Source organism: Barbus barbus (assembly GCF_936440315.1).
Source record: "Barbus barbus genome assembly, chromosome: 34".
Taxonomy (NCBI): Eukaryota; Metazoa; Chordata; class Actinopteri; order Cypriniformes; family Cyprinidae; genus Barbus; species Barbus barbus.
The window spans coordinates 8304205-8325087 of record NC_136762.1 but is presented as its reverse complement, the minus strand read 5'-3'; the positions used below and the strand labels follow the sequence as shown (position 1 = coordinate 8325087).

Here is a 20883-nt window from a genome sequence, read left to right as displayed (position 1 = left end):
AACTTGTATGACTTTCTTCCTTCTGTAAAACACAAAAGGAGGCTTTCTGAGAAAGTGCTTTTGCATAATTTTTTTGTAGCTTGAGAGCCTTTTTTGTAATTGCATGGAAAAGATCGTGTCATAATAAAAAATGTCTCATGTAGTATTCCACAGATGTAAGAAAAACTTTATGGCTGAGACAGGAGCTATTTTGTAATGGAAACAAAGCTGCAGAGCTGCATGGTTTGGTCAGGCAGCTGTAGTTAACTGATTACATTTGTACAGTAAACATTATCCAGACACCGGTTTACAAAAGTTATTTAGCTTACATAACCCACATCTCCGGACTGCCGTCCCGTATCTAGGATCTGATGCACAACACAAGCAACAGGAAATGTGCCACTAAACTACACTTCAGTGAAATTACATCTACACAGCTGAATTTCCAAGCCACATTTTTGAACATCGGCCAAAGTGTCACGTGACAAAATAATTTGACCATAAACACAATGTTTTGTAAAACTATTCGGGTTTATGGTGTTTATTTCAAGTGTTGGACAGAAACACTGTTAAATGCTTTAATGGATCTTTGTTTGTGGCTTTGCATACAAATTTAGCAAGAATTCTCTATTTTGTAGCCTACTAGCCTATATGCTAACAGGATGTGCTAATAGGATTTTAGACAAGTGTTCCTCACAACTAAATGTCAGTTGTAATATTTAAGCTACAAAGTCCCATAATATGAAGACCTTACAAACTCAAACCTCTCAAACCATCCTACCTGCAGAAATGTCAGCTGTCTGTGAAGTTTTATGCAAGTGTATTAGTTTATTAATAGCTGATGAGTAATTCTCTGGGTTTTAGACAGAGGAATCATTTTAACTCATTTTATTCTCCCTTCAAAGAATTGCATATACTTGCATAATGCACGGTGGGTTAAATGAGCACACAGAAACCCTTTTCGCCCCCAAGGGTTCAGAGATGAAACACTCCACCAGATATTTGAAGAGCTTGCAGAGAGTCCTCTGGTTCAACAATCAGACATCATTATTTGCACTGTCTAATTGTGTAGTGCTTTCAGATCAGAGCTTATTTCAAATGCTTTGAGCTATTTATATATTTATTTAATTTACTTTGAGCCATTTATATATAAATAATATATTCAGATGATTATAGTTTTGGTCACCATTCAGTTTCATTCAGAGCAGTAGGTTTAACACACGCTGCAGGTTAAATCTTAATTTACGTATACGCTACCATTCAAAAATTTGTGGTCAGTATTATTTTTTAAAGAAATAATACAAGGATGTGATAAATTGGTCAAAAGTGACAGTAAAGGCTTTGTTACAGTTATTTCAAGTAAATGCTGTCCTACTAAATATTCTATTTATTAAACAATCCTGAAAAAAGATCAAGTTTTCCGCACAAATATTAAAAACACAACTGTTTAAATAAGCATATTAGAATGATTTCTGAAGGATGGTGTGCCACTGAAGACTGGAATAATGGCAAGGAGTCACAGGAATAAATTACACTTTAAAATACATTAAAATGGAAAACAGTTATTTTAAATTGTAGCAACATTTCACAATATTGACTTTTTTTTTACTGTATTTGACATAAAAAGGCAGCCTTGGTGAACATAAACTTCAGTAAAAAATGAAACTTTTGAACATTAGTGTTCAAAAAACAACCACAAGGAAAAAAAAGTGAAAGAATCATACAGTAGCTAGACGTATCATGACTACACATCAATCTGGAAAGCATAAGACGCATCTTACAAATCTCACAGTCAAGATGACAAGTAGAAAAAAACAGCAGTTTGCTGTGGCTCTTGCTTGAATGTCTATTCTCACCTAGTTATTTCATTATTTAACACTCTCATATCTCTCACAGACTCTCATATGCCACAGAGGATGAAACATCATCTTGTTATCCAACTGGTCAAATGTAGTTACATGAATGCTGGAGACATTGAATGACGTCTATAAAATGCTTTCCTGCAGCTCAAATAGTAGAGCATGGCGCTAGCAATGCCAAGATCATGGGTTCGATTCCCAGGGAAAGCAAGAGCTGATAAAATGTTAAAAAAAAACCTGTAACTTGAATGCAATGTAAGTCGCTTTGGATAAAAGCGTCTGCTAAATACATAAATGTAAATATAAAAACACTTAAATTGCCTATCAAGAATCAGGTGGTCTTGTTGACCCTTGGAATAGATGGCCGTATCCATTATAAGTGAAGTGAAGTGACATACGGCCAAGTATGGTGATACTTGGCCGTATGTCACTTACTCGGAATTCGTGCTCTGCATTTAACCCATCCAACGTGCACACACACAGCAGTGAACACACACACACCGTGAACACACACCCGGAGCAGTGGGCAGCCATTTATGCTGCGGCGCCCGGGGAGCAGTTGGGGGTTCGGTGCCTTGCTCAAGGGCACCTCAGTCGTGGTATTGAGGGTGGAGAGAGCGCTGTAAATTCACTCCCCCACCTACAATCCCTGCCGGCCTGAGACTCGAACCCGCGACCTTTGGATTACGAGTCCAACTCTCTAACCATTAGGCCACGACTTCCCCAACAACACTTTCAACAGGTGATTCATACAATCTATCCCCGTTAAATTATTGGACTTCAAAATCAGCTTGTAAACTGTTTTAATCCCATTCAAATATTCATGTGCACATCTCAAAATAGATCTGATTTATGCTCACCCCAGTTTGTTGTAAACACATTGTGCTTGAGGGTTCGACTTATTTTGAAGCTTTCTGAAAACAACCTTGAATGTTGAATATTCCCGTGCTATGTTTTACATGTAAATAGTTAAGAAATAAAGATACATTTGCAAATAATAAATCGGGAAGCAAGACATTTAATGAGCGTTCACAGATATGATGCCTTTTAAACAAAACTGCTTGGCATGAAGGAGGTGTTAGGACTGGGACATGCTGACAGGCTGCAAAAAGTGACACTGATTTCACTAGAAGTGACATTTATGCCTTTTGGTTTCCAGATGGGCCCACTTGTCTGTAGAATCAGCTTTCAAAATGAAAGTATTTTAATGTTATTTTCCATGATTTTACGATAGACTTAACTTAGGTCTCATTCTGAACAATACTTAATTTGCAGCAGAATCAACTGTTTAATTAACCAACACTACAATCTCATTATTAACATAATGCCCAACGGAATTTCCTTCTCTTAATTGCATCAAGGAAGAGCAATTAAACAGTGTCCTGTCACCTTCTTGCAATCTTGTTCCTCGTGACAGAATGCAGGTCAGACAATCTCTCACGGGAGTAATGTGTAGACAACACAGCAAAACATTTCTAGAAACTTTCCCCCCATCCCCAAAATGTTCTAATTTAGTCAGTGTTGTCTGGCAAACAAACTGTCTGAAATGCCTGAGTAGTGACTTATGAATAATCAGTTTAATATTGTACAGTGCACTCTCTTTTCATAGAATACACCCAAAAGAACAGAACCAGTAAGATTAGTCATTATGTTTTCTGATATTAATATTAATTGACAAATAGCTTACAGTATGACAAACAAATGGTCTAACGGATATTTAGGATTTCTGTACTCATCAAATGGGTTTAATGTTACTGAAATAATGGATGTTCTAACCTAAATCTGTAAATAAATCTGTTATATATAGGCCTATATAACCAATTCTATTTTTCATTTGATACCCATTAAAGTTTATTAGACAAAAGAAAATTACACAAATTAGGCTGTGCAATATAATTATTCTTATTCTACATTATCTGATATTGGTATAAAGACCCCACTGCCAGCACCATATCATTCATAAACATGAGCGCTGCATATAATATTACAAAAAACATTAGCTGCACCTGCATCTGGCTTAATCAAATTGCATGAAATTAGATATCACATTGCTTCTGGAGACCACCTTTGATGAAACTCCTATATGGAAGACTGAAATGGTGTAAACAGTTGCCTGTAACCTTTTTGCTCTTGTTAGGATCAGTTAAACGCTGGATATTTCAAGTATGTGAAATATTTCAAATTCGCAGCATAGAATCTTTAAAATAGGTCGGAGAGTTTTACACACCAGTCTATTATTGTGGTGACATTTACACGCCCCGAAACGTGATGCTGAACGAAACGAACTGTGATTGGTTGTTTGACATGTTGGTTAAATGGCATCATGGGAGGGCCTTGGCCAATGAAAGCTGCCATGTATTCCAGACCTTCAGCCGTCAGTCTGAAGGTCTGGCTTCACAAGACTACTTAAGACATAACCGATTTTTTTTTAGGATCCTCGCCAAAACGGGTATTACAAAATAAATGTGTATGTATTTGTTGGTTCAAGAGCAAGAAGATGCAAAATTCTATTTCCTGTTCAAGGGCTATGAGATGGGCTCTCTGCATGCGCGCTTTGCGCACAGAACACAGCGCCAGGGTGCTGAATTAAACTTTTTGTGTATGTTTAAACTGGCAGGTGTATGCTATTTGTTCATTCATGCGTAGGAGGAAGTCAGAGAGCTCGGAGAGCTTGTGGCGGTTTGCGTACTGTCTGTGAAACGCGGCTCTCTGTGTGCGCATCGAACACGGCACTTGTGCTTGAATGCACTCTTTTGAATGTCTAAATTGGCAATGCTTAAAAACGTGTGCAGTTGATTAGCTTTCGTGACGACGCACAGCAGTGGCCCCTCAACTGGCCTAAACAGGGGTGCGTTTCCCAAAAGCATCGTTAGCTAACTATGGTGGTAATTCCCATTGAACTCTATTGGTAACGACATAACTTGCGACCGTAGTTGCTTTTGGGAAACGCACCCCAGGTCGGTTTATTTTTGATTAATCAAAACCTACAGCGCGACTAATGTCCAATTCTTAAACGAAAGAGCAGAACGAATTTATCAAGAACATACATGACTGGCCCAGTCTGATTCCCTAAAAATGACTCTTAAGAGCCGGTTCTTCTTAATGAATCATACAACACTTCAGAGTAGTCTGATTTCTGTGTTAGCCTAATGATTCTTATTCCTAATGAACTAAGTCGGCTCTTTTTTTAAATAATCAAAGCTTAAGGCGCGACCAAACACTTTTTCAAATCAATTTATTAAATTTACCAATGTTTATCTGTTCTTTGAGATTGGGACCAGAATCCTTTATAATTCACACCCCTACCGGTCTCCTCTAACATTTGAACAGTTCTTGACAGTCTTTAAAGTTTAGTGGATGTGCATTGAAACTGTATAAATAAAATGTCCCTCCTCTGTTGTGGCGTTGGCACGCGCCGCCTTTTTATTTTAAAACAGCGGAGAGTAAAAACGCATAGGACGATCTACAAAAGGGAAATTATTTTTTTCCCCACTGGTCGTAAATTACATTGTATTAATGCGCCTCTGTGTAGGAGCACGTGCATTACATAATTCATATAGCCTAACTACTACTTTGGTAATCATTATCAGCATCATCTACGTCAGAGATGCAATTCCAGCATGATTACAGCAGTGCGTCGGTGCTGTGGCAGTACAATACAGTCGCCATGCGTAACAATCCTCATGTGGTCGTAGGAATACTGCTCCAAAAGTATTTTCAGTGATGAATCGGTGAAGTTGATTGCATCAGCTTTATACATGTGAGAATCAAAGTTCCGACAGCAAAGTAAGTTTTTTGTACAGTAGGCTACACTGCGCGCTGAATATCAATCCATATCCAAGGATTTAATCTTGGATCTGTGCGTGTTGTTTATTTAACCGTTAAGCGTTTAATGCTATCCTTCATATGCCATTTCAAAGGTTTATTCGCTATTCTTAATGATGAAATTGAAGCTGTTTTTTAAACGAAGATTAGTGGTGTCATTGCGTAAGCATGCGTAATTTGGAGATTAGTGTGTTCTGGCAGGTTTGCTTGCTTTAATTTAAATCGCTGAGCACTGATATTTTATATATATTGTATTAAAAGATTGATTTTTAGTCGCTAAAACATGAGCAGGAAAGGTGATACCATGCGTAATTTGAATCAAGCTTTTTGGCAGTTTCGCTTGCTTTATTTCACACCACCAGGGACTAATAATGTTTTGCTTTGATATTTGATGTTTGCATTTTATTTCCTTTTATTTTTTACAATTTAATAACTCAATAGAAATGGTGATTGTTGTGGTATTTCTTGTAAATATGATCTATTCAGCTGTGCCTAGCCTTTTGCGTGACCCCACTATTCCAAGTTGTTTATTAGCTGTGCGACCAGAGACAATGTTACAAAAACTAACCACTTGTATGACTAGCTGCTAGCTGTTTTATTGATGGTTCTGTGTGGTCTATTACCTTGCACCTGCTAGCTTATGCTCGATTTTCAGTAGCCTGTTATTATAAAGCCATCAAATTGAGTGTCTATCAATTCCCAAGTGTATATACAGATGTTTTGTCTTTAGGTTGTTATTACTCCTCGCTCTCCAACTGTTTTGTGATGGATTAAGTCACAATGTCGCAGCTGTACTACCGCAGGACTGACAACTCCTCGTACCGGGATCGCATTCCGCTGCGGATAGTGCGCGCCGAGTCAGAGCTCTCGGTGCAGGAGAAGTCTTACCTCTGCGCCGTGGAGAAGGGCGATTATGCCAGTGTGAAACTAGCGCTGGAAGAGGCGGAGATCTACTTCAAGATCAACATCAACTGCATCGATCCTCTAGGGCGCACAGCGCTGCTCATCGCCATTGAGAATGAGAACTTGGAGATCATTGAGCTGCTCCTCAGCTTCAACGTGTATGTCGGGGATGCTCTGCTCCACGCCATCCGTAAAGAGGTGGTGGGAGCCGTGGAGCTCCTGCTGAACCACAAAAAGCCCAGTGGAGAGAAACAGGTTTGTTTGAAGAACTGTCTGCTATAGTTTTTTAGATCACATCTCTGTCTCAAACTTGCCAACTAATCAGTTAGACACTGTAAATATTCTATAAAACAACAATATTCCATAAAGAACTGAAAAATTGCATGATCCTTGCTAGAACGAAAGCTTAAAACAGTCTAGTTTTTAAGTCTTAGGTGGTTTTAGCTGGTCTCCTGTGCTGGTGTTCAGCTGTGCTGTTTGTTTAGCTGATTGGTTAACTTGTCTCCAACCCTGACCTGCTGATAAGTACCCAGACCCGTCTAAAACCATCAAACTAGACCAGTCTGACTTGTGGAAACTAGGCTGGTTGGTTTTAAGCCAGTGACTCATTAAAAGCATTGAAATGTGTATTAACAGCATAAAAACAAATTTGTTAGCATAAATACAACAACACATAAACAATTTTGGGTGTTTGAATTTTGATGGTTTCATGCTCTCAGCTGCCAATAATTAATTGCACAAAACAATTAATTGCCAAATTAAGCAGATACCGAGTGGCAGATTAATTTGTGGCAACTGCTAAAGTTCATAAAGCTTGTTTATTTCGCTGTCCTAACTATGCATAATTATATGAATATTTGCACTTTATTGTACACATTTTGCGTTGTTTTTCCCTGCTGTCTGTGAACAGAGCTGTACCATTTTAAGTCCTGAAATCGCATCCCCAAAAGAGAACTTGTAGAGCATATCTGAATATAGATGTTTGCTTTATTATCCAGATATTTCATTGGGTCTCCCTGGACACAAAACATTCAAAAGATCTCTTATCAACTTCTCATGTAAACAACCTGTTATTGCAGATAGGAGTGCTTTTAGGGCTGAAAGGAATTAAGTCCTCAGTTGTCAACACAAGAACACTTTAGAAAAAGTGTGCTTGTCTGCTTCTTTTCAGAGAAGAAAACCGTCTGCTATAAAAAGCTGTTCAGACACTCAGGCATGTGAATTAATAATTACTGTTGTTCTAATGGTGTTTACTTTTCAAAGGACCAATCTTTGCTGTCTCACCAACTGAGTGACTTAACATGGGTCTTACTGGTCTGTCCACTCCTTATAACTTTGATTAAATTTTCCTTTATTGGCTACGAATAGACTAGAAAAACTGATGGGATGGATGCACAAACCAGAGCAGCTGTGCATCTGATCTTTCCTTCCTCAATCCCTGAGCGCTTTTCCTTTTCCTCTGTCTCTGTGTCTCTTCCTGTCTGTCTATTAATGTCACATTTATAAAACTTTTTGATATGCAAATGACAAAATCAGCATGTCTAAAGACAACAAGAGGGCGAGTGAGTACACAGGAACAGGTTGTTTGCTTTGATTTTCTAAATGATGATTTTGATGATCATAATGTGGCTCTCTATGTCTTGTGATTTTTAACACATTAGTGAGTTCTTGTAATTTATGAAAAATAAAAAATAAGGTAACTGGCTGCTATGTAGTCATGTTATGTACAAAAGTTATGTACTTTTGTTCTTTTCTTAAAGGAATAGTTCACTCAAAAATGAAAATTTGCGGAAAATAATTATCATCCTCAGGCCATCCAAGATGTAGATGAGTTTGTTTCTTCATTGCAGATTTGGAAAAATGTATCAGTATATCTCTTGCTCACCAATGGATCCGCAGTGAAAGGGTGCCGTCTGAATGAAAGTACATCAATGTCTTGTTAAGTGAAAAAAAATGTGTTTGTAATAAACAAATCCATTTTAATATGTTTAAAGATAGAGTCCTCTATCCGTAATATTGCATTCTCCAGTGAAAAAGTTGTCTTGTTTGAATCAGGAGAGAAATTTTAACAGATCAAGCACTGTTTACAAGCAAAAACAGTCCAAATCAGTTCTTAATGATATACCATTGAGAGTACAACACGAGATGGGCTTTTTCACCGGAGGGAGCATCATTATGGAATTCTAATTTATAATTTGTAAGTTAAAAGTCTTATTGCTTGACTTGTTTTCCTACAAACATGCTGTCAGACTTATGTCCTGTTTTGTGTTTTGTTTCGCTCCCCATGTGCCTTCCTTACCCTAGTTTCTCCCTCTATGTCCTTATTTGGGTTTTCCTGTTCCTGTCCTCGTTTAGGTTGATTTATTAGTTCATTAGTACCGAGCTGTGTTAAATTATCTAGTTTACCCCAGAGTTCTTAAGCCCTGTGTTTCCCTGTCTTTAGTGTCTGGTGTTGTATGTCATTATGCTAAACGCCATTCTGTGTTTCCTATGTGTTTGGATTAAAGACCTTGTAGAAGAACTCCTCTTCTCCTTGTTACCTTGCGCCAGCAAATCGTGACACATGCCGCTTTTTACTTCACAAGATATTAATTTGATGGACTTTAGTTACTTGTGCATCATTGTGATGTTTTTACCAGCTATTTGAATTCTTATTCTGACGGCACCCATTTACGTTGGTAAGCAAATCTGTTCCGATGAAGCAACAAACTTATCTACATCTTGGATGTGCATGTAAAAATGACACTTTTAGCATTATTTTCTATTTCAAAGGAAGTTGCATTGCTTAGATCAGGTGTCAGTAAAATTACATGGTGGCAAAGTGTCTCTTTCTTTAGTAGTTAAAAACAGTTCAGATTTAAACAAAAAAAGCTGTCCCTCAGCTTTGTTGGAGATGTGCGTAATGAGTCCTGAGACTGGCTTCTTTTCACTTATTAAACACACAACTGACTTGAACTGTCATCATACTGACATTTTGAGTCAAGTCCTCTACTTTTTTCAGTTCTTTTCCCTTCACCTCTCCAGTCTATTGTGGTTAAGGATGAGCTTCAAAGCGTCATATTGCAGCAGCAGATAATCAGTATGGCTGCCAGCCTGAACATGTCTCTCCTACTGGAGTCTTCATTATCTTCCTCAAATAGTCAAGCTTTTGCCGTTGCCACCGTGGGCTTGGAGCTCTTGTGAAAGGGATGAAGATATCAGTCAAAATGTGCTAATCACCACATACCTTCAAATCGCACCTTCTCTTCAATGTGGCTTAATTCAAACTCTCAACCCATTTTCTCTCACTTCACTCGTTATTCTTTCTCACTTTTAATCACTTTTTTTTGTGCATGCTGCCTGGTTTTCTTTTTCACGCTCTTTCTTTGTTTCTCTCTTTTTTTTTTTTTAAATCCATGTCCCCCAAATGTGGTGTGATCACAGAACACAGTCTTCGTGTTGCAGTGTATATATTACAACTCGCTAGTTCAAGCTGATTTAAAACTTGTACTAAAGGATTAGATAATGTATTATCCCCTATTTTTAAAACCGTGGTTCTAAGATGGTTATGCTTCAAGTTCCTGGTTTTACACTTACAAGGGATAGTGCATGTCGTTTAAGAATGTTCGATTCGAGTACTGCATGTACTTCATGGTTGGATTAGGATTATGGATTAGTGCTTCAACCATAACATTTTAGGACATTCACTATCTTGTACTTAAATTGTCTGATGTTAATTTATCCTTGCCCTTGTCCAAAACATTGTCCTTTAGATGAACTTCTTCCCAAACGTCAGATTGAAATAGGCTGCTGAATTTCCTGCTACATTGTGCCAGGCATTCTTTCTTCAGTTTTAATAAGGTGCATCATTTTTGCTGATGAAAACCAGTGCTTCAGTATTGTGCTCCCCCAGTGTAATTTATTGGATGTATTGTTGTTTGTAGTTTTGGGCACTTTTAGTTTTGCCACTCATATTGCTTTGGTTAGAAAAGCTCGGTCTTATGTGACCACAGAAATTTTTTATGCTTTTCAAGCAAAAACCTGGCCAAACTCCAGACAGGATTTCTCACAGTTCTGCTCTGCTACTGAAGCTCTGTAGCTACTTCAAAGTGATCACAGGCCTGTCTGTAGCCTCTCTCCCAAGTGTCTTTTCCTTATGTGCTCAGAGGGTTTTCAGGAAAGACCTTTTCCCTGCCAGTGTCGGGGTCATTTGATGTAGCTTCCATTTCATCATTATTGAACCAACAATGGGCACTCCTATTGTTTTATACCCTTATTCCTAATGTATGCCTTTGTGTTCCTCTCTCGTTTGGAATATTCTTTAGTTTTCATTGTCATAGCCGTCCTTCACATTTGAGATCTGAATAATAACGAGGCCTTAATTGTGGGGGTTTTATCCAGCAAATATGGCTATTTCAGCGATTCATGTGGAGATGCCAATTGTAAAGCAAATGCGTCCTCATTATGGCAATTGTTTTTCAACACTAAATGCTTGTCAACACGGTCTCTGAATACTCATCCAATGTTTTGCATATTTAAATTATTTTTATATATTAAAAAAAATTCATACTATAAAATAAAGTCTCAGTAATAAATATTGCAAGTATTTCAGTACGCTGTAAGAAAATTGTAAGATAAATAAAACAAAGATTACTCAATGTGTTATTTGCTGTTTCTTTGCAATTGTTTGTGATTTCAGAGTGAAAATAGTTTCAAATTAAATTATATTATTATTATTATTATATACAGTGGACCCAAATACACTGAAAAAAACATTGTGTAGAAACAATTTTACTAAGAATTTGATAGTAATTACAAACAGCAAGTAACACATTGAATTAAACTGAAATTTTGAAGTAGTAAAAACAATGTATTTTTTTTTTTGTTAAATCCAATCATCTATGATTTACAGTTTTAAAATTATTTTTTGCAGTGTAGTGATTGGACACGTCAAAATTTAAAATGTAACATTGGGAAAAATATAATAAAATATATTTGAAATACATTTATTTCGTGCTAGGTTTACTACCTTTACGTATTTATGTGCTTAATAAAGATATCCTAGTACTTTTGGTATACTAAACTGGTATACTTAATGTCTGCTAAATTGGAACAACTAATTTTGTACTTAATGCACTTTAATTGTGAGCAAGTATTGCTGAAGTCCAACTAAAGATATACTGAACAATATTTGATTGTGCTAAAGTGGAACTACTGCAAGTATACTACATTTTAAATATCTTGCATTTAAAGGCTTACATTATTCAAAGATCATGCAATCTTCAATAATAGCACCATTTAATTTTAGACTTAATAGTAAGAAATGTGTTGTGCACTTCAATTAAAGCTTAATTATTATCAGTAAGTCTCGAGCGATATGTCAGTAAATATGTTAATAGATTTGAACTATACTTAGTATGAAATAACTATTTTAAATATTACTTTTTTTTACCTGGGTATATATGCATTATGACAAAATATCAAACAAAGTGGCATTTATTTAAAAAAGTATAAAATTTAGTTTTATAATATACTGTATTTGGTATGTTCAGTTGTAAAACAAGGATATTCAGGTTCACTTTCATATTACTTTTCTAAATGTGTTCATTGTTTTTGGGTCCATTGTGTAGTGAAAAATAATGAATGGCGCATGTGTGTTATCAGATTAATTTAAGCCATTTTTTCCATTTTCTTACCAGGTACCACCCATCCTTCTCGATAAACAGTTCTCAGACTTCACTCCTGACATCACTCCCATCATCCTGGCTGCCCACGCCAACAACTACGAGATCATCAAGATGCTGGTGCAGAAAGGTGTGTCGGTCCCCCAGCCTCACGAGGTGCGCTGTAACTGCGTGGAGTGCGTCTCCAGTTCAGACGTGGACAGTCTGCGGCACTCACGCTCCCGTCTGAACATCTACAAGGCCCTTGCCAGCCCCTCTCTCATCGCCCTGTCCAGCGAGGATCCTTTCCTCACCGCCTTCCAGCTCAGCTGGGAGCTCCAGGAGCTCAGCAAAGTTGAAAACGAGTTCAAGGCCGAATACGAGGAGCTCTCCTATCAGTGCAAACGCTTTGCGAAGGACCTCCTGGACCAAACCCGGTCCTCACGTGAACTGGAGTTGATCCTCAATTTCCGTGATGATGTCAACCTGCTGCAGGATGAGGCCAATAATGAGCTGGCTCGACTGAAATTGGCCATCAAGTACCGCCAAAAAGAGGTACAGATCTGGTATTGCAATCATGTATTTTCATACAGTTGGCTCAAAAATATTTGGACATTCAAAATATCTACAGTTTATTGCATTAGGTAACAAATATTCAACCAAGTGGCACCAAAACGCTTTTACATCTGATTTTATTTAACTGGTTTCAGGATCATTTATTTTATTTTTTCATTAATTTATTAAATTAATTATAAATTAATTTAGTTACCTGAAACTTATAAATAATTTATAAATATATATTATAAATAATGGTAACTTGAATTTTAAATAAATGCCATTTGGTAAAAAAAAAAAAAAAAAAAGTTTACTTTTATAATACAGTCAATTTATATATTTTTATGTGTAGCTAAAATGCCCGAATATTTTTTGGGTCAAATATTTTTTAAGGTTTTAATAACCTAATTAGTTCTTTCAGATTGTGATTTCTATCTCCCCTAAGATTGACTAAACTAAGGACAAATTAACTCCCACGTATATTGTATGCTCAAGAAGGTCCTCTTAGCAATACCTGAGGTGAGCCAGATGAAACTCAAGCCTCCATTGTACATTAATTCAAAAGCACTGAAGTGTTACAGGCCCAAACTAAGAGTCGGGTAATTTTCTTCACCGTTGACAAGGTCATCACATGCCTCAGCGCCGTGTAGATCTCATAAAAGGGGCCCTTTTGACCTGTTATAACTTATTGCAGTGTAGGAGTGAGGAGTCATATCTACTTTCAGCATGCAGTGTGGATTCATAGCTACTAATTACTTTGCCTCTTGAATTTGAGGTTAGAATATAGTCCACAAGCCTAATTTCAGGGTTTTTCTTTTTTTTAATGCAGCGTGAACATGAAACAAAAATTGCTAATATACTAATAAATAACTAAATAAAGAAATAAATTATAATAATGCAGCAATTAGTTGTGACATCCTGGAGCCTTGTGGCTGAAATTAATTTTGCCCTCTTTTGGTTTTGCAAAGACATTACACCCTGAAGATCCACTTTGTTGCTTAATGTATGCAAATTACTTAAATATCCATTGATTATATTTTTCTCAGCTCGTGATTTATATTAGACATGATTAAGTTCATATTAAATGGCATTTGTTCCAGCAGTCACACAGTCTTTGGAAGTGGCAGTGACAGCCACATCAGCACTAATCTTATTATTGTAAATGTTACTACAATGCCTCCAATTAAACGGTGCATGTGGATGTCCACTATAATATCAGAGAACAGTCCAGATCAGATGCAGCATGCTTTGTATTAGCTCAGATGAAAAGATATGAGTCATTATATTGTAAGAGTAAAGAACATGTTGCAGATTGTTTGCTGTGAATGGATAAGAAAAATACCATTGCCTTTAATAATACTTGTACTATTTATTTATTGTGGAGGTGAAGCATTTCAAATTATGTGCTTAAACGGTTCATAATATACATGCACTGTGATTTGGACATTGTATTAAAGTTTGCACTTTTCACATTTATAGTTCTGAAAGCCCGAGAAATGAACATGGCACTATATAAAGTTTTTTTTTCTTCCATTTTTCACTTGTTGCTGTAGATTACAGCAGTAAAAAGACACATGCTAGACTGAGCCTGATTGTTTTTATTTATTTATTTATTTTAAGTGGTAGCCTTATTTGTCCTGCTGAGGTGTATTAAGGTACTGTCTTCGCTCGTACAGCAGCCCCATGACAGAGAGTCCTTTAGTTGAGCGGTAGAACCGATTGCACCGTGCAAATCAGCCCTGACGGAGAACACTTAAAATCATCTCAGACTTGACGTCATCGCCTCCAGAACGCCTGGCTCTGCTGTAATGAGGATGCATTTGTTTGTAATTTGGTTAGGCGCCCTCCCACTTCCGTTTGACATTTTAGATACTCCGCTAATGGCTTTGGGCAAATCACAGGAGACAAGATGAAGAGGATGATTGAGAAGAACAAGTAAGCATCAAGAGCAAGAGTCGATATTTGGCTGCAAGTACTGTAAGATTTGCTTGGCCATGCAAATAATTCAGAGAATTATTTTTGCAAAGATTAAAAGCAGATTTAACTTACAAAGTTTAACTTACAGCTTTGTCCAGAAGGTGGCTTATAGTTATGACTTAATCACATATCTACTAAATTTCATTTTAAGGTCAAACCATACAGATTTAATTCAGCATTCTTGCGATCAATATACACATGGTTATTATAATTTTGTTTTTTTCCTGTTTTGTTTTTAGTTTGTCCCTTCAGCTTACATTTACATGTTATTTTTCACTCTTTGACTTAGATTTACTGTAGTTTAGTGGGGTTTTTTTATTTTATAAGAATTTAGAATGTAGTTTTGTTTTTTGGTAACACTTTATTTTAGGGTCTCTTAACTAGTTGCCTATTAGCATGCATATTACTAGAATATTAGCCATTTATTGGTAGTAATTAAGCACATATTAATGTCTTATTCTACATTCCTAATCCTACCCAATACCTAAACTTAACAACTACCTTACTAACTATTAATTAATTAGCAAATTAGTGAATAAGTGTTCCCTATTCTAAAGTGTATATATAAGAATTGGTTTTCATTTTTATTTTAAGAAACATTAAATATCTCTAGATTACTGCTAGTGATTATTTTTGCATTTTCAGGCTTTTTATTTTATTTTAAAATTAATTTTAGTTTAGTTGCTGTTTTTTCGGATTATATTGTTGTTAGCTAAGAACATTTTACTAGCTTGTGGTAAAGATGAAAAATTTGGGGAGTATCAATTGAAACTGCACGACAAGTTAGAAAAATGGGTTTTCAATACATTTCTTATTGAAATTATTTACGTTTTTATGATTTTACAACTTATAGGTGGCATTGTTCTTTTGGACTGTTTTGGCTACAACAATGTGGTTGTGAAATCACATTGCAAACCTTTGTGTAAGTATTTGAATCTCATGCAATAAGAAGCAACATGTTAACTATTCCGTAGGAGGCTCAGCAGTCTGATGGGGAATAAATGGAAGAAACTCAAACCTCCTGCCTCCCTGTTCATGATTACTTTATCATTCTGACTTTATAAGACACTAATGCACACTTCACACAGTATCATGGAGTCTGGCTTTAGGGAATCTGCTGAAAACACTGATGTATAGTTTGCATGTGCTGTAACTTAATCTTACTGACAGTTTAAAGCTCAGTTAGAGTGGAATACATGCCGTAATGATATTTCTGTAAGTTAAAGGTCCCATGTCATACACAAACTATGCCAATATAATATATGGACACGGATGTAAAATTCTAGTACGTCTTGCAAATGGTAAAAAAGGAAATTCTGGGAAATCTGATGATGAAATGTCAAAACGATGGGAAAAAAACAATTACAGAGTTTGCAGCTTGTTTCTCAGGCCACCTGTTCATACTTAGATAGTAACATGTGATTTCCCTGTATTCTCCTATTTTTATATCTCAGTTTGTAGCACAGCCAAATTGCCAGCAGCTGTTGGCCTCACGCTGGTATGATGAATTTCCTGGCTGGAGGAGACGTCACTGGGCTGGCAAGTTCATAACCTGTGTCTTCATCGGCCTCATGTTCCCCCTGCTCTCCCTCTGTTACCTGGTGGCACCCAAGAGTCTCTACGGCTTGTTCATCCGCAAGCCTTTCATCAAGTTTATTTGCCACACAGCCTCCTACCTGACCTTCCTCTTCCTCCTGCTGCTGGCCTCTCAGCACATAGTCTCTAACAATCCTGATCGCCAAGGTCCAAAGCCCACCACTGTGGAGTGGATGATCCTACCCTGGGTTCTAGGTAAGACACAACATATGATTCCATAAACTGATCCTAAATTGAGCTGTTTGCTTGTAATGTTCTCCATGCAACACATTCATGGTTCATCTTGGACCAGAGAATTACGAAGGTCTTTGAAACTAAACCAACAATTTCTTGGCCGCACTTGCAGGATTCATATGGACGGAGATTAAGCAGATGTGGGATGGTGGATTTCAGGATTACATCCATGACTGGTGGAATCTCATGGACTTTGTGATGAATTCCTTGTATCTTGCAACCATTTCCCTGAAGATTGTTGCGTATGTTAAGGTACATTACATCTCAATCACTGGTGGGAATCACTTGGAAATTGATCAAGAATTACTTGCTAACTGTTACTTTTGTCTTTACTAACAGTACAGTGGTTGCAAACCCAGGGAAACCTGGGAAATGTGGCACCCCACACTAGTGGCTGAGGCGGTGTTCGCCATCGCCAACATCTTCAGCTCTCTACGCCTCATCTCGCTCTTCACGGCCAATTCTCACCTAGGTCCTTTGCAGATATCATTAGGACGGATGCTTCTGGACATCCTGAAGTTCCTCTTCATTTACTGCCTGGTGTTACTTGCCTTTGCTAATGGACTCAACCAGCTTTATTTCTACTACGAGAGTAGTGACGGCATGAACTGCAAAGGCATCCGCTGTGAACGTCAAAACAACGCTTTCTCAACGTAAGTCTTGGGGGGTCTAATATCTAATATTTTGTATCTCAATTCTTAAAACCTTATGTCGTTCCAAGCCAATAAGACCTTCGTTCATCTTTGGAACCTAAATTAAGATATATTTTGATGAAATAGGAGAGATTTCTAACCCTGCATAGACGGCAATGTAACTGAAACCTTCAAGTCACAGAAACGTAGTAAGGACATTGATGGGGATGTGTTGTGGTACTCTCATGAACACATGGCAGAGACTGACACGGAAGAGAAGAAATTGTTGAATAAAGTCGTTATTTTCATTTTCTTTGCACATTAAAAGTACTCTTGTAACATTACGGTTGAACCACTGATGTTACATGGACTATTTTAATTATTTTTTACTGCCTTTCTAGGCCTTGAATGTTTCAGTTGCATTGCTGTCTATGCAGGGTCAGAAAGCTCATTTTATCAAAAATATCTTAATTTTTGTTCCAAAAATGAACCAAGGTCTTATGGGTTTGGAACGACATGGGGGTGAGTAATTAATTATGGAATTTAAATTTTTGGGCGAACTATCCCTTTAATTGATCTATTGTCATTGTCAACTACACCATTTATAAATCAGTTTAATCTTAAAAAGTAATTTTAACTTCTAGATAAAAATGAAAATGTTGAAAAGTTGTGTAAATTGGAACTACCCTTTCTAATCTTGCATGTACTCTGTTTGTAGGTTATTTGAGACCTTGCAGTCTTTGTTTTGGTCCATTTTTGGGTTGATCAATCTGCATGTGACCAATGTCCAAGCTGACCACAAGTTCACAGAATTTGTGGGTGCCACCATGTTTGGTACCTATAATATCATCTCCTTGGTGGTCCTCCTCAATATGCTCATTGCCATGATGAACAATTCCTATCAGCATATCGCTGTAAGTACATTCTGAGGTCTGACCTGAGCACTTGTAGGTATATTTTTATGACGTCCTACTCCAGTAATTGTTGCATATTGTATATACTATATTTTCCGGGAAAACAAGTTGCACATGACTATTAATGCTATTCAGAACAGAAAATAATTAAAAATAGAAGTATGAAACAAACTATAAACTGTACTTTTTGTGCATGTTTAGCATGCTTGACCTTAATTGCATTATATAATTCGCCACATGATATACATTCCGGAAAATACAGTACAATGTTCTGTACATTGTGCACTTTGGTATGAATACATAAGTGTAAACTTCTCAGTAATGACCTGACTCTCATGTATAGTGTGTTCTGACTTTTCTGAAGGACCATGCTGATATTGAGTGGAAATTTGCCAGGACTAAATTATGGATGAGTTATTTTGAGGAAGGAGGCACCTTGCCACCTCCCTTCAACATTATCCCCAGTCCGAAATCCATATGTTACCTGATTGCATGGATTAAGGTGCATGTGTTCAAGAGGAGGTCAAAGAGGACTGAGACATTAGGGACATTAGGGGTGAGACTCTGTTAAAGTTTATTTTGCTGCTGCTTGGCTTTTATGTTAAATTTGGTTTATATAAATAATCATATGATGTGACAGAAAAGTGAATGCATTTTTATTGGAAATGTTATGGTTATGTAATGCAGCAAGGGAAATTTCATTATACCTAAATATGTGTCATAAGATATCCAGCGTGCTTGGTTTTCTTAGAATGAGAGAGAGATGCTTTAATATTGTAGGGGACCGAGATAAAATTATTACACATACCCTTCCTTTTGTCCTTTCAGAGAAGAGCTGCTGAAAACGTGAGACTCAACCACCAATACCAGGTAGCTTATAACCAAAAATACAGTTTTTCTATATTGCTTTGATTTTCTTTGTCATTGTTCCACCTGAATTGTACTGCTGTTTCCCTAAATGCAGGAGGTCTTGAGGAACTTGGTAAAACGATATGTGGCAGCTATGATTCGAGACGCTAAGACCGAGGAAGGACTTACAGAGGAGAATTTCAAAGTAAGCTCTAAAATTACTTTGTCTACCAAATAGTCATTGCATGTCAGATTTAATTTTATTTTCACATTGATTTGAGACAAAAGCAAGTAATTTTTTGCTCATGTTTTTACCGGTCCTAAAATACAACCGTCTTGTATTTTGTATGTATTTACTAAATCAACTAAAAGTGTCCAAAAATAGTAAAGCTTAATGAAATTGTATTTAGATTTCAAAATGCCATCCACCATGCGGTTGGACATCCTTATGTAGAGTAAAACAGCTTTTTCTTGCCCGCTGATACAGTATGATTGGAGTCTTCATTCTATAATTTCAGTGTACATTTTAAACCATCAAAATTCTAGCCATTGTGAGAAACATTTTAAATTATAAAAACTTCTTAGTGCACCTTTAAAATAAGCACTTCAAATAAAAAAACACAATTAAATGGTGGACTCTGATCACTTTGCAGGAGCTGAAGCAGGACATCTCTAGCTTCCGCTACGAAGTCATTGGAATGATGAAAGGCAACCGGAAAAGTACTTGTGCGAACAAGACTGGCACAGCGGCCTCCGATGTTTCTCATTCAGATGGTTCACTTCAATATTCCTCGGCTCTTCCGCAGAACAAAAAATTACATTTGTACGATGTCACTGCAGTGCTACAGCAACAAAAATCTGAAGAGACAAGAGAGTCTTGTCCGGCCAATGGATCAGCAGTAGTTTTGACTGACCCGATACTCAAAGACAAAGCCAGGAAGGACTTTACAGACTTTGGGTTATTTCCAAAGAAACAAAACAGTCTCAACACAAATAAGATCTACTCACTCACTGAAGAGGCAAAGGAATCGGATTCTGACATATTAGACTGGGTGAGAGAGGAAACGGTTGAGAAACCTCTGGCAGAAGAAGCTGAACAGGAAGAAAATGAATCCAAGTACCTGATGGAAGAAGAGGAAATTGTGTTGGAGGACCAAGAGAAAGAGCACATTGCATCTCCACATGACCATTAGATAAACAAACACTCATTCTTTTTGTATCCAAGGATTATCTGAATCTCAAATGTAGCTGACGCACTTTGTCAGAGATGAAACCGTATCCTTTCTAGAGGTGAGGTTTTGCGAGATGAATTGTCTCAGGAAAAGGTATTTGCTTGGTTGTTTTTGGGCTCAAGAAACTTCCCAGCATTACAGATGCCAAAAGCAACCATAGATCTGGAGGATAAGAAATGGACAAAGCTCGGGAAAGCACTACACCGTGTCCAACTGACCTGTTGGATAGTTTAGTTTTTTTTTTTTTATGTATTTAACCTCACGTTTCCACTGTGCAGCATCCTCTCATCCTTTGTTTTTTGTGAAAAATAACTTGGGGAGAATAAATCTTGAAAAATAACAATCATGTTATCAATGACCAGAGAAACTCTATTATTGCATATTTGCAGATTTCTAAGCACCATCCTCAATATTGTGATGTTGGAGAAGTATCTAACTCTTGAAATGCTTTGGGTTCTTATAAATATGTTTCACCTGACTTTCATGAACCATATGCTATTCAGTAATATTTAAACTGTGGCTATATAAGAAATACAATCTCTCTCTCTCTGCCCACAATTGCTAGCATGCAATTTTGTATTTTTCCAATTTCATGCCCACTAATAATGCTTAATGATTTGTTGCATTCTGAACTTGTTTTTGAAAAATGAAGACATTTGATATACTGGAAGTTTTTCATTACGCAC

The 20883-nt window shown here is 37.0% G+C and overlaps 1 protein-coding gene across 1 annotated transcript; it reads left to right on the top strand.

The window, feature by feature from the left end:
* The first annotated feature begins 5488 nt into the window (after nt 1-5488).
* LOC306854053 (short transient receptor potential channel 4-like) lies at nt 5489-20883 on the top strand. The gene is made up of 11 exons (XM_079391840.1): nt 5489-5624; nt 6394-6821; nt 12245-12763; nt 16195-16531; nt 16683-16822; nt 16910-17223; nt 17921-18116; nt 18481-18672; nt 18945-18986; nt 19081-19170; nt 19619-20883. Exons 2-11 carry the CDS (start codon nt 6444-6446, stop codon nt 20156-20158), a joined length of 2748 nt encoding a protein of 915 aa, XP_079247966.1. The 5' UTR covers nt 5489-5624; nt 6394-6443; the 3' UTR covers nt 20159-20883.

What these genes read in the sequence shown, in the direction of transcription:
- LOC306854053 (XM_079391840.1), top strand. Translation starts at nt 6,444, where the DNA reads ATGTCGCAGCTGTACTACCGCAGGACTGACAACTCCTCGTACCGGGAT. An exon ending in GATCCTACCCTGGGTTCTAG is followed by an intron (nt 16,532 to 16,682) that starts GTAAGACACAAC and finishes CCGCACTTGCAG; the next exon opens with GATTCATATGGACGGAGATT. An exon ending in GACTCAACCACCAATACCAG is followed by an intron (nt 18,987 to 19,080) that starts GTAGCTTATAAC and finishes CCCTAAATGCAG; the next exon opens with GAGGTCTTGAGGAACTTGGT.